Consider the following 13,673-nt stretch of genomic DNA (forward strand, 5'->3'; position numbering starts at 1 on the left):
ACATCAAAGATGCACATACCAAGAAAACATTTTGAAAATATTTCAACAATCTTTATTTATACAGTATACAGTATTTTTAACCTAAAGGCTGTTTTGCTGACTGATTCAGAACATGTGTAAATACAATATGAAAGAATAAATACAGTTTATTTCCACTGCACAATCTGTATACAACTGAGCAATTTTGTCTTACATTTTGTAAAAAGCTGCTAATAACAGAACACAGATACCAAAATCAATGATAACATCTGGATGAGTAATGATGTTTCACACAGCTGTGATATACAACTGATTATTTTATTGCATATATGATTGAAATAAAGCAGGTGGTTTGGGGGGGAAGAGGAACGTCTATATGTGGTTCTGCTAGTTTCAGTAGTTCACACTTGAGCTGCCTCCTCTTCCTCTTCATCCTTCACCTGTAAAAAAAGTTAAAAAAAATTTTTTTTTTAAATATTTTCCTCAAAATTTTAACACATTAAAATGCTTCAGTGGATTACTTTTTTATTTTAAGAAATAAACAGAAACCCACATTAGGCAGACATTAGAAAGAGCTGTTTTTCTTTCAAAGTTAATTCAACCAATATTAAATTAATTTAATCCGTACATAGTGATTACAAAGTTTCAATTAAAAAAGTTATTAGTCAGATGCAGTGACATACAGTGAGGAAAATAAGTATTTGAACATCCTGCTATTTTGCAAGTACTCCCACTTAGAAATCATGGAGGGGTCTGAAATTTTCATCGTAGGTGCATGTCCACTGTGAGAGACATAATCTAAAAAAAAATCCTGAAATCACAATGTATGATTTTTTAATAAATTATTTGTATGATACAGCTACAAATAACTATTTGAACACCTGTCAATCAGCTAGAATTCTGACCCTCAAAGATCTGTTAGTCCGCCTTTAAAAAGTCCACCTCCACTCCACTTATTATCCTAAATTTAGAAGCACCTGTTTGAGGTTGATAGCTGCATAAAGACACCTGTTCACCCCATACAATCAGTAAGACTCCAACTACTAACATAGCCAAGACCAAAGAGCTGTCCAAAAACACCAGAGACAAAATTGTAGACCTCCACAAGGCTGGAAAGGGCTACGGGGCAATTGCCAAGCAGCTTGGTGAAAAAAGATCCACTGTTGGAGCAATCATTAGAAAATGGAAGAAGCTAAACATGACTGTCAATCTCCCTCGTACTGGGGCTCCATGCAAGATCTCACCTCGTGGGGTCTCAGTGATCCTAAGAAAGGTGAGGAATCAGCCCAGAACTACACGGGAGGAGCTGGTCAATGACCTGAAAAGAGCTGGGACCACCGTTTCCAAGGTTACTGTTGGTAAAACACTAAGACGTCATGGTTTCAAATCATGCATGGCACCGAAGGTTCCCCTGCTTAAACCAGCACATGTCAAGGCCCGTCTTAAGTTTGCCAATGACCATTTGGATGATCCAGAGGAGTCATGGGAGAAAGTCATGTGGTCAGATGAGACCAAAATAGATTTTTTTGGTCTTAATTCCACTCACTGTGTTTGGAGGAAGAAGAATGATGAGTACCATCCCAAGAACACCATCCCTACTGTGAAGCATGGGGGTGGTAGCATCATGCTTTGGGGGTGTTTTTCTGCACATGGGACAGGGCGACTGCACTGTATTAAGGAGGGGATAACCAGGGCCATGTATTGCGAGATTTTGGGGAACAGCCTCCTTCCCTCAGTTCTCAGTGAAGATGGGTCGTAGCTGGGTCTTCCAACATGACAATGGCCCGAAGCACACAGCCAAGATAACCAAGGAGTGGCTCCGTAAGAAGCATATCAAGGTTCTGGAGTGGCCTAGCCAGTCTCCAGACCTAAACCAATAGAAAATCTTTGGAGGAAGCTGAAACTCCCTGTTTCTCAGCGACAGCCCAGAAACCTGACTGATCTAGAGAAGATCTGTGTGGAGGAGTGGGCCAAAATATCTCCTGCAGTGTGTGCAAACCTGGTGGAAAAACTACAGGAAATGTTTGACCTCTGTAATTGCAAACAAAGGCTACTGTACCAAATATGAACACTGATTTTCTCAGCTGTTCAAATACTTATTTGCAGCTGTAACATACAAATAAATTGTTAAAAAATCATACATTGTGATTTCAGGATTTTTTTTAGATTATGTCTCTCACAGTGGACATGCACGATGAAAATTTCAGACCCCTCCATGATTTCTAAGTGGGAGTACTTGCAAAATAGCAGGGTGTTCAGATACTTATTTTCCTCACTGTAACTAAATATCTTTTTTAAAGGGAACAAACCTGTTCGACTGATTCAACCTCAGGTACATAAAACTGAAGCATGTTTTGAATTCCATTCTTCAAGGTAACAATTGAACTGGGGCAACTGGTGCAAGAGCCCTGCAGTTTCAGTTTAACTACGCCATCTTCGAATCCCCGATACAGAACGTCTCCTCCGTCCTCCTGCACTGTCGGCCTGAGGAAACAAGACCATTCACAGGAGTGACACGAGGACAGAAAAAACTGCAATTAATTGCCACAGCCTCTGACGTCAGTGTGAGTTTTCATAAGCTTTTACCTTATTCGAGTATCCAGCAACTCTTTGATCATAGCCACTACTTCATCATCATCATCTGATGGGGCTGAAGAGAGACATGGAGACTGAAGATCTTTGGTCTATAACAGCATTATTCGCAATTTCAGTCCTGCTTGTCGAATTGAAGTCTTTACCTGTATCTGCACTTGGCTTGCTGTCCTCATTTACAATGGGAAGTCCAGAAGTAAAGAAGTCCATGATAGTAGCAAATACATCAGGTTTGATTACTTTCCATTCCATAGTTGCATCAGACTAAAAAAAATGTAGAAAGTTATTCCAAGCAACAATGTCCCACAGTGTTAGAGTACGAGATTTGAACATGTTGGACCTTGTTTTACCTTAGTGATGGTGATGAAATCGGGGCCCAGGAAGACACTCTTGACTCCATCAATCCTAAACAGCTGTCTGGAGACAACACACAATATTATTAAGGTTTAAGACATTGGCAACTAACTGCAAAGTTAATCTTAAATTAATTTTTTTTAAATTAGGGTTTTCAACAATATGTTACAATGTTGTTAAATGGGTATTTTGCCTAAAAAAAAAAACCAAAAATGTTTTTACAGTATAGCTGTGGCATTTCATAGTTTCATAAAATATTTTATCTGATACACCTCAATTAGACATTAAAAAAGCAGATTAAGCAGCAGATTTAGAAACTTGGCTTTAAGAACACCTTCAAGTGAAAACAGAAGCCAGAAGACTATAAATTTTTTACTTAGATTTCATAAAAAAAAAGAAAAAAAAAAGAAAAAAAAGAAGTGGCTTACAAAACACAAGTTTAATAGTTAGTAAAATCGACAGTCCACAGTGGGGAAACAGGGGAACAAGGTCAGAAAAAGTAAAACCCTATGTATGAACTGTTCTTTTATAGATCCCTCCTGTGGCATGCTATACTGAGATTAGTTAGGTTGTAACTAAGATGTCACAAACCTTGCTAAGGGTGAGCAGTGTGCATCACGTGGGCCTGCAAAATTCATGGTTCCCTCTTCGAGAACTGTCCGACCAGGAAGAAACTTCAGACTGTTTGGATTTGGTGTGTCCTGTGTCTGCACAAACATGTTCCTTCCTAAACACAAAGAACAAAAATTTAACACCAGGTGTTAGATAACATCAAGGATGTTTTTTGTTACTGGTTGACATGTACAGATAAAAGATTTTCTCACAACATGCTCTTTTCTTGTGCAATAATCATCATATTGTACAATACTATGACCAGTCATGTACTATTGTGTCATTTCTTAGTATTATGGTGTCTAATTTAGGAAAAGATGCTTATACTGCTATGTAAATACTTTACAATGTAAATACTTTCCCATATTTTGCTACATATCTTTTGATATTGTATTCTTTATTTTCCTTCATTTGCACGGCTTCCAAAGCCACTCAGATGGAATTTCATTCTGTTGTTCACGTCCAGTCTAAGTCTTTAATTTACTGAAACTGTGGCCTGCATCCGTTCAGGAGAAAAACTGATTCACCACATTGTAGAAGCACCTACACATATAATACACTGAGCACCTGTTCTGTGTCTGTACCACTGTATTCAGAGTGCCCTTCGAGACTATCAGTTCTGTATGAAGTACAGGATGGTACTAGAACACAAACCAGGAACAACCCAGAAGGGGTTTTGTGGCCATCTGTTGGGGACTCCTGTAGGATGTGAAAGTAAGTGGAGTCCAGTGCTCTGACATCCACTGCCAGCAAGACTGAAAGAGTACATATAAAAAATTAAAAGGGTTACTACATCATGGGCAACCACATCATGCTTTTTTATTTACGTTCCCAATTTAAGGATGTGTCAGCAATGAGGTCAAAACTTGTAAACTATCTGTGATTGATCTTTTACAAATATTTTGTGCATGCTAATAGAATAACATGATATTCTTCTGTAACAGAACTAAATTGATTCACTAGGTTTTAAGAAAAAGTAGCACAGTATAGTCATAATCCATCTGAAGATAATACACTTGTAATGAACAGTTTTTATCTCATAAAATGTAGTAGGTTAACAGGTACTTTAAATATTTAGATAATGAAAAGACTGCAAATCTATGTGCACTATCTCCACTCTCAGCAGCTCATGTTACTTGAACTGGAAACTATATATATCTTAGAAAATACAGACTACAATAACAATAATAATAATAATATCTTAGTAACATATAGAACAAGACATTGGGATGGAACTATTCCAAGGTCATAAATGCAAGTTTGTAAGTTACCAGGTTGACTGACCTAGAAACACTTAATCCAGTTATATAATTAATTTATTCAGAAACAAAGGTCAATCGAATCGGGAATTCTGAGCAGGATTTCTTTTTTAGTTCTATTCCTGCAAAAGCCTTTAAAGTTATGCAGAAAATGAAGTATAATACATCACAATGTTCCGTAGGTGATTTCACATAAAGTTAACAAATGGATTGAAACCTAAAATGGGGCGTGTTTATCTGCATATTTAACTTGTTTAAGCTTGTACAAATTTGCTTGGCTTGAATTCTGAGGGCCATTTCAAAGGACCTACAGCGGTAAATTAACAGATTATAGAGGTAATTATTAAGTAATACGCATATCCCCCCTCATAATATGTGGTTGACAAGAGAGTCTGCGCCATTCCACAGTTTAGCAAGCATGCTAACATGCCAGTTAGCCACATTCATATCAGTACCCTGGTTCTTTAGAGGCTAATGTAATACTAATTACAATAAATGGGTGGTGGAAGACCAGCGCATGCTCATCTCTTGCAATGAATTAAACTTACGGACGCAAAAGTCTTGCTGAAATACCCAACAACCTGCCGACCTGTGCGTAAGTCGCCATGATTGTTATGGTTACCCAAAGAGAAAGGAAGGGATTTTTGCACATGCGGAAGTGACGAACTATTTTTGTACGTTTCTTAAAGTTTTCCCCAAACAAGTAGCTAGCGTAAAGTGTGATATTTGCGAGCGCTCAGAAATATTAATTAAACGATTTCAAAGATGCCGTGTGGCAAAAACTTTAGGCGGAGGCGGGACTCGTCAAATGACGAGGAAGAGGTTGAAACAACGGAAGAAGTCAGGTAATTTAACGGCATGTTTAGACTAACGTGTTAGCTAGCGAGCTGACGCCGTGCATCAAAATAAAGACGTTTTCACATCGATATAATAAGCTGAGTAATCATTGTGGTTTAATTAGGGGTTTATGTTTTTGTTGTTTAGATCGAAAGTAGAGGAGGCAAAGGAGCTTCAGAGTTTGAGGAAACGACAGAGCGGTGTGAGGTAACGTGAATGTGCTTTCCTTAGGGTTGGGCACAGAATGGTGAAACAGATGAGATGCCCTCAAATATTCAGTTATCTTTTTTCCCCCCAATCAGTGTGACCGCTTTATTGGTTGGAGAAAAGCTGCCGCCAGAAGTTGAAATCGATGTAAGTCACGAGTTTGAACCAAAATAAGTGCGTTCGAGTGACGTCTTTAAACTTTGTCTTAATAAAATGTAATCTACTGACAGAATGATCCCTTCAAACTGAAGACTGGGGGTGTTGTCGACATGAAGAAGGTGAAAGATAGGAATAGAGACATGTGAGTCTAGAACTGATTCTGATACAATATCATTTTCAGTCTGTGTACCTTAATATATAATTATAAGACGCAATAAAACACCTCTTGTGAAAAATTGATCCCCAAACAGGACAGAAGATGACACAGACCTCAACCTTGGCACGTCATTCTCGGCTGAGACCAACAGAAGAGATGAGGATGCAGACATGTATGTATGGGGGTTTTATTTTGTTTTTAGTTACATAAATATATTCACAGAAAAACACTTTAGCATCATTTGCCTTTCTGAAGGTGCTGACACATCTTCAGGAGCACATGATCATATTTAAAGACTCCATTTTGATTTAATAGGAGTTACTTGTTACAGCAGTACTTGCTCTGAAATGCTTGTGTCACTTCTGATTTGTTAGCTGATTCAACAAAAAATGGATAATGGTAGCTACTAATTTTTATTCAACACGAGACAAAGCCATGCAGTGCTTACCTGACATGATGCATGAGGGATACGTATTCTGACTGACTCAATTTGACAGGAAGATCTTTAGGGGCCGGTTGCTCAGAAAATTTAATCTGGATAAAAGCCTTCCACATTTGGGAATCCCATTTTTCAGGATGGAGGATCACGTAATCCAGTTTATTTTTACCCCAGTTGTTCAAAGCAACGCTGGGTTGGATCACCCTGATCCAGAATCCTGTTTTTCAGGGTTTCCAAATCTGGATTTCCAGCATTTAAAACAATGTGGGCTTCTGGCTATGTGAAGAACAACAAGTAGAAGGGTATGGGGTACTTTTCACTGTGTGACAACACACAGGAAATCATGAACATCCACTTCTATGTATAATTTTATGACTTCTCGTCGGAGCTACAACAAATATAAAACTAATTAAATTAACAACTACATTGTGGATGTTTCATCTTAAAAAGCGCAATGTCCCTCTCTGTGACAGTGTTATTGATACACCTGAGCCTCATGGTAAAGAACCGGACCAACCTTTGGTATTCTGTCAGAATGAGGGACTGACTGGACGTGTAGTAAGGGATGCAGTTGTTAGACATTATTCGTGACAGGTTCTTCCCTAAATATGTAGTGATGAATGACAGGAAATTGGATTATTATATTTGTTTTTGTTGTTGACATATTATGTTTTATTGTTGCTGTATATTATGCTGACAGTCTTAATAGGTAGCCTATGCCTACTTTATTTACTTTATCCCTATGATGGTTAAACAAGTCAGGTGCAACATAAAATAATATCAGATAAATAAAACCATATGCACTGACTTAAAAGATACTATTATTTGTTTGAATTTGAGGTTTGCTCCTGAAATCCGCCTTGTAATCCTACCCTCTTTTGGGATCAGGGTAATCTTGTTTTCTTGGATCAAAGTTATCTAGATCCTGCTCAGAAGTTTTGAAAAACCCAAACTTATCCAGATAACAACCAGGATTGGGTTACGTGATCCAATCCAATTTCAGAAACCAGCGTTCCCATTTGAACAACCCATTTTCAAGATTTGATCCTATCCGATTGGATTACATTGGAACAACTGGCTTTAGAATGTTTTAGAAGAAAACTTTATTTGATCAAGACAGCACACAGACAAAATGAGCATGGAACTTGCTGTCTTTCATGTTCACTACCTTGACATTTTCTCTTTGACGTAACAGCCCTCTTAGCTTCTTGTCTAGAATAAAATACGTACAACACATCCTGATAACATGGTAACATGCCAACCCAAAACCTCAACCAGCTGACTTATGTCCTTTGCATTCATAATTTAAATCTAAACTAAAATATGAACTAAATATAAACATACATGTAAATGGAAAATTACAACACCTGTTTAGTCAATGTCCATACTTTGTTTGCGTTCGCCATTTTAGATCTAAATATTATTTGTTTTAGGACATTTAAATAACAAAACTTAAGAATGTACTCTGCAGCATTTTGTAGTCACTGAATGAATTGCTTCAGTAATAATTCCCCTTTTCTTTTCTCCTCACAGGATGAAATATATTGAAACTGAATTAAAAAAGAAGAAGGGCATGGTGGAGGCTGAGGAACAAAAAGTTAAGGTGAAGAATGCAGAGGACCACCTGTACGAACTGCCTGAAAGCATTCGAGTCAACTCTGCCAAGAAGACAGAAGAGATGTTGTCCAATCAGATGCTAAGTGGGATTCCTGAAGTCGATCTGGGCATCGAGTATGTCCAGAAGATTATCTAAATTTCCTTATTTATTTATTATTACATGTGTCTTTTTAAAGGAATGGCAGTTTGCATTGAAATGTGGTAGTAAAACTGATATCTTGTTGATGTGATTTCTGTCCAGTGCAAAGATAAAAAATATTATCCAGACAGAGGAGGCAAAAGCCAAACTTCTGGCTGAACAGAGGAACAAGAAAAAAGACCACGGAACATCATTTGTTCCCACAAACATTGCTGTGAATTATGTTCAACACAACCGCTGTGAGTTCATATTGGGGTGTAAACATTAGTTAATTTAAAAAATTTATCACATTAGGCATGGATGTTTAGCTGATTGTGGCATTACTTTTTTTTTTTTTTAAAGTCTATCACGAGGATGTAAATGCACCTCAGAGGCACCACAGACACAGAGAAGAGCCCAAAGCAAGACCACTACGCGTGGGCGACACAGAGAAACCAGGACCAGAAGGTACGAGTCTTCTCTCTGCCACACACAGTCTACCACACTGTTCTGTATCAAGCTGTTTCAACAGACCCGATGATTGTTCAAGTCGGGCTATTATAGCCAAACTGTTTGATACTGTTTGTATTTTAGGTACCTTTTTGAAACATAACTAAATATTTTTGCTATTTGGATAAGTGAACTAAATAAATAATTATTTTAGATATTATATATAAATACTACTTGAAATATTCTGAATGAGCTTTATGATATTTTTTATCACAGCCCCTTCACCGCCCAACTACCGCAAACGTCCAAACAACGAAAAGGCCACAGACGACTACCACTACGAGAAGTTCAAGAAAATGAATCGAAGATATTAATCTTTAAACGTTATGTCTTAGTTTTCCTTACTCAATTTGTCATCTTTGTAAACAGCTATATAGAATTTTGGGGGAGTTTAAAAATGGCAGTTACTATGACAGTGATGCAACTTGTAATTGCTGTATAAAGCTTCCAGTGGTTGTACTCTGCATTTGCAATGTAATGTGTCATGTTCAGTAATCTGACTGATGATTTAAATGTAGTTTCAAACATTGGACAAAAATGCGGAAAGACTGCAGGGAGTAGATGGCAAATGTCAAGAGGTTGGTGCTAGACTGTATTGGCCAGAGAGATGCTCTTCTGTGATTGGTTGTCATGATATGAGCTCCTGAATTAACACTTATGAGAATATTAAATAGTCACATTTCAGGTAAAAGGCCTGTGAATTTTTCTTTTAATCATTTCCAACTTTTTAAATGTGCAAATTATTGAAATAAGAAAGTTCAAATCAATTAGGATTAGACAGCAAGAGAAAGCAGCAACAGCTGCTACTAAAAAGGTGATTAATGCAAGTCTACAACTCTTCCATTTAGCAACTGTGTATGATTTTTAATGCTCAAAACAACGTGCCTAACAACAAAACAACCAATCACAACAGAGATTGCCCCTCAGATTGATCCAATGCAGTACCAACTGTGGTTGGATGTTTGGCTTTTAATCCTGTTACTCTGGGCATTTGGCTGTAGATTTCTTTTATAAGCGTTTTCAGAAATGAACGTCATTAAAAACAAAACACTGATTTTTTTGTTTGTTTGTTTGTTTAATTTGACCTTGTAAATACAAAAGCAGGAATTACATTTACAAAAGCAAAACGTACAAATAAAACTAGATTTATACACTTAATATTTATGCAAAGTATATAAAATTGTACAAATGTTTATATTTCAGTGCTTCAGAAATGAACTAAAAACATGAAGTTGTGTGCATTAAATTTCCTAAATAATGGTAATGCAGTCTTAGTATGTTATTCTAAGAGTTAAACAGAAGGGAATGTGACGTAGCATTAGGTGTCAGGTTGCTATTCTAATGAGGTTTTTGTTCATTTGAGTTCATTAAACTCTTCACTTATAACTGTAAATATAGAATAAATCCTAAATTCAAAGTTTGAGTCCAGTTTCAAGTCCAAGCAAAATAAATCTAATGAAACACAACTTCACAAAGTGTAATTAAAACAAAATTATCCAAACCACACCGAGCACTTATGTTCATTCGGTGTTCTAGTCAGTATCCCCGCCCTCCTCTCATGGTTTCTCTAGGGTGCCAGTCCCATGTCCATTGGGGTGGTGTTGGGTGGTTGTCTCCTGTGAGGGCGATCCCTCTGTGTTCTCTCGGTCATCTTGGTTAGAACTGCAGCTGCTGTCTGGAGAGGCCCAGCTTTCGCGTTGTCGGTAGGCCTCACACAGAGGCAGGTCAGTGCTGTCCCACTGACTGTAGCTTTGCGTAGCAGAAACCAGTAGGAGGCAAAGAATCAGTGCAGCGCAGAAAGAGAGGAGCACACAACAGCAGCAGGTCAGAATAAACACGCTCATACACAGAGGAGCACATGAAAGCACACATTTAATAGAAGCATGGAGGTTATGCAGAAGCACTGGAAACAATCAACACATAAAACTGGCTTTAATTTTCTACTTTCTACAGGTATGACCAGCAAATTGTTTAAGATCAGCAAAAGAATGGGATTAGTTGCTGATGGGAGAAAGCAGAGTGAGTGCAGTGAGGAAGGCAGGTCCACAGCTAGTAAGCTCCAAGCACGGCTCAGAGACATTCTTTTATGCTTTCTTAAAGAAAACAAGACAAACTACGCCAGCATTTTGTCTCTGCTTTATTTCTCAATCATCCTGGGTTTACTGAAACAGCCGACACAAACGTACAACTGCACCATGCGTGACTGACTCCACTTTCATGGTTACAGGTTGCGTTTTTTTTTTCGGACGGAAAGAACAAAATTAAGTCAACTTTACAGAAAACTACTTTCAAAACTCTTAGCAGCTTTAGATTTGTTACATAACAAATAAATAACAGCAAAAAGTTGAATTATACAATCTTTTCCTAAAATCTTTTATAAAGCCCATTATATTTCGTGTTTAAATGTTACATATGGTCTTGATAACATTATACATGAGAAATTATTCTAATAGTTTTAAATTATGTTTTTTGTTTCATGCAAATCTTTGTGTTGTAATTCTTAGAAACAGTCAGCCATAATTAAAACAGCCAATTGATTAAAGTTCATTATTATTATTTACATGTAAAAACTTGCTGTTGTAAACAGACAAGGAGGCAACATTTCTGACATTTCATTAAAACATGAATCTCTGCCATGTACCTATTGTTAAAATATCTAATGTTCATTGGTTGCTGCAGAGCAGAAAACTAATGGCCTGCTCACCATTGAGATAAAAACCTTCAGTAAAGTCACATCAATGCCTTTGGTTCAAAGTTTAGAAAATGAATCCTAGTTAACAAAAAAAAACCTACATACTGCAACAGTAAACTGCATTTTATTCCCCAAATTGCACGTTGACTTGTAATTCAAAAGCTGCATGCACCGACACAGCAGATATTTACTGGTATGGTCCTTTTAATATTTTTGCTTTGACCAATTGTGAAGAAAGAATGCAGCAGGAAAAAGTCAAGGCACTTGTAAAACTGTAGCAATGTAAAAGCATTTAGTAAACTGAGGGCCATCACAATGACTTTCTGCAACAGTTTGTGTTGATGCACAGTTCTGTTTGATTGAGACCATGAAATACAAAAAAAATTGTCAGGTTTAGATGCGGCAGCTAGACCCCTTCCTCATTTCAGCTGTGAAAAATAAAATGTGATACAGTACACAAGTGCTGGGCATGGGAGAACAGAAGAGTAGTGGGATGGGGGCAGGTATGAGCCTACTTGTACCTGGAGGAGTAATATTCTTCCTCAAGCTCATACAAGTCGACGGCGATCTCATCCCGGAGCGACGTGAGCTTTTTGTCACACTCCTCTTGCAGTGCCCGGAGCTGCTGGTTCTGGAGACTAATGGCATCGTTCACAGATGGAAAGTCGTTGAGAATAAGGAACTGTTTCAAATCTGAAACCAGTTTCATGAGGGATTCACCAGCACGAACCTAAAACAACAACATAGAGGAGAGGCAGCTGGTTTAGAAATGAAGGACAGTACCTTTTTTTACCCCTTTGTTTTCTGGAATAAAGACACTTTCAGAGTTTACAAATTTCATAAAACAAAGCAGGCAAAATGCAGATTGTGGTTTCATTTTCTAAAATAATGCCAATTTCCAAAATGATTTATTTTACTACAAAAAGTAATTAGTGACAGTGTATTTACACTGACTTATAAAGGAAAATTAACAGCTCATGAGTTTTGTTTCACACTTACAATGTTGGCTGCTCTTACGTGCATCTCATAATGGTCCTGCTCTGCTTGGGCTGCTCGGGAAACCTGAGTCTCATCCTCTATCTAGACAAAGAAAAATGAAAAGAAGAAAAACCAGTGTAAAAAGAAGTGTACGGCAGTGCTGTTTGATCGATAATTATGATCGATTTTACTGTCACGAAAATAAGAGAAAGTATTAGCGTATCTTATAAACTTTAGTTAAGTCAACTTAGTTGCATTACCTTTGCTGTTTTGATCATTTCTGTGAAGTTGTCCATGATGGACTTGATGTCGTCTTTTAGCCTCTTGTTGTAGTTCTGCAGCAGAGTCTCTTTGCTCTGAGGGAGTGCTCTCTGAGCAGCCATGATGCTCAGAAAGGCAAACAGCTCGAGTTACTTGTTCCTAGTTTAGAAAGAGGACTATTCAGCTGACGATATTCATACTACAGCCACAACATTCAAACATTTTCGATGTGAGCTATCAGCTAGCATGAAAAGGCGCGTGCAGTCTGAAAAAAAAACAGACAATAAACTAAGTGTAAAGACACCACTTTTCATGTATGTTATACGGTATTTATTACTTACTTGTTATAACATATCTTGTGAAGAATATGGTGGTGATATATAAAAATAAATAGAAACCCTAGACCGTTAACCTTCTTTTTCTTCTTCTTCTTCGTTGTCTGCTTCTTCTGTTGGTGATTATTGGCGGTTGGAAAACAATGCTTAGCGTAATACCGCCACCAGCTGGCGAGGAGTTTTATAAGCTTCTTCTTCTTCTTCTTCTTCTTCTTCTTCTTCTTGAAAATAAAGACTTGTATTGTGTCCTGCCGCCCTCTAGCGATGACCTCTTCTCTCGCTCTCTCTATACAAAACTGCAAACTACGTCCGGTGAGTTTAGCTTTCAATTACACATATGCTGCTTTAGTAAAACAAATCTGCTACGACAGTTTACTTCTAAAGTCTGTTTATTTCTAATGTGCTCTACAGGCTTTTCTTGGTTTTAAGGATGAGAAGTCCCCAAGTAGCGTTATAACTTGTTTGGCTTCATTCTGTCAGATGCTGATATCATTAAACATACAACACACTGTGGTCTCTCTTCTTAACCCACCATTGACCATTACCTGGTCAAGCCTGAGGCAAGAT

The 13,673-nt window shown here is 37.6% G+C and overlaps 3 protein-coding genes across 7 annotated transcripts; 1 reads left to right on the plus strand and 2 right to left on the minus strand.

Moving 5' to 3' along the window:
* Window positions 1-36: 36 nt before the first annotated feature.
* On the minus strand, window positions 37-5,462 carry nfu1 (NFU1 iron-sulfur cluster scaffold homolog (S. cerevisiae)). Its single transcript, XM_041999174.1, has 8 exons — window positions 5,345-5,462; window positions 4,192-4,292; window positions 3,517-3,652; window positions 2,922-2,988; window positions 2,718-2,835; window positions 2,566-2,629; window positions 2,289-2,463; window positions 37-419 (listed from the first exon to the last, which is right to left on the minus strand). The coding sequence occupies exons 1-8, from the start codon at window positions 5,446-5,448 to the stop codon at window positions 381-383; spliced, it is 804 nt and encodes a 267-aa protein (XP_041855108.1). The 5' UTR covers window positions 5,449-5,462; the 3' UTR covers window positions 37-380.
* On the plus strand, window positions 5,462-9,354 carry c11h9orf78 (chromosome 11 C9orf78 homolog). Its single transcript, XM_041999173.1, has 9 exons — window positions 5,462-5,641; window positions 5,781-5,840; window positions 5,936-5,987; window positions 6,071-6,141; window positions 6,251-6,328; window positions 8,129-8,326; window positions 8,454-8,590; window positions 8,694-8,798; window positions 9,057-9,354. Exons 1-9 carry the CDS (start codon window positions 5,562-5,564, stop codon window positions 9,152-9,154), a joined length of 879 nt encoding a protein of 292 aa, XP_041855107.1. The 5' UTR covers window positions 5,462-5,561; the 3' UTR covers window positions 9,155-9,354.
* Window positions 9,355-9,919: 565 nt separating this feature from the next.
* med22 (mediator complex subunit 22) lies at window positions 9,920-13,231 on the minus strand. 5 transcript variants are annotated; one of them, XM_041999178.1, is made up of 5 exons: window positions 13,113-13,231; window positions 12,771-12,930; window positions 12,532-12,612; window positions 12,054-12,262; window positions 9,920-10,583 (listed from the first exon to the last, which is right to left on the minus strand). In XM_041999178.1, the coding sequence occupies exons 2-5, from the start codon at window positions 12,891-12,893 to the stop codon at window positions 10,397-10,399; spliced, it is 600 nt and encodes a 199-aa protein (XP_041855112.1). In that variant the 5' UTR covers window positions 12,894-12,930; window positions 13,113-13,231; the 3' UTR covers window positions 9,920-10,396. The 5 variants fall into 5 exon arrangements, with proteins under 5 accessions (XP_041855112.1, XP_041855110.1, XP_041855109.1 ...); XM_041999176.1 differs by having other exon boundaries at window positions 9,920-10,589; XM_041999175.1 differs by having other exon boundaries at window positions 9,920-10,606.
* Window positions 13,232-13,673: the final 442 nt, after the last annotated feature.

This window comes from Melanotaenia boesemani, chromosome 11 (assembly GCF_017639745.1).
Source record: "Melanotaenia boesemani isolate fMelBoe1 chromosome 11, fMelBoe1.pri, whole genome shotgun sequence".
NCBI lineage: Eukaryota > Metazoa > Chordata > Actinopteri > Atheriniformes > Melanotaeniidae > Melanotaenia > Melanotaenia boesemani.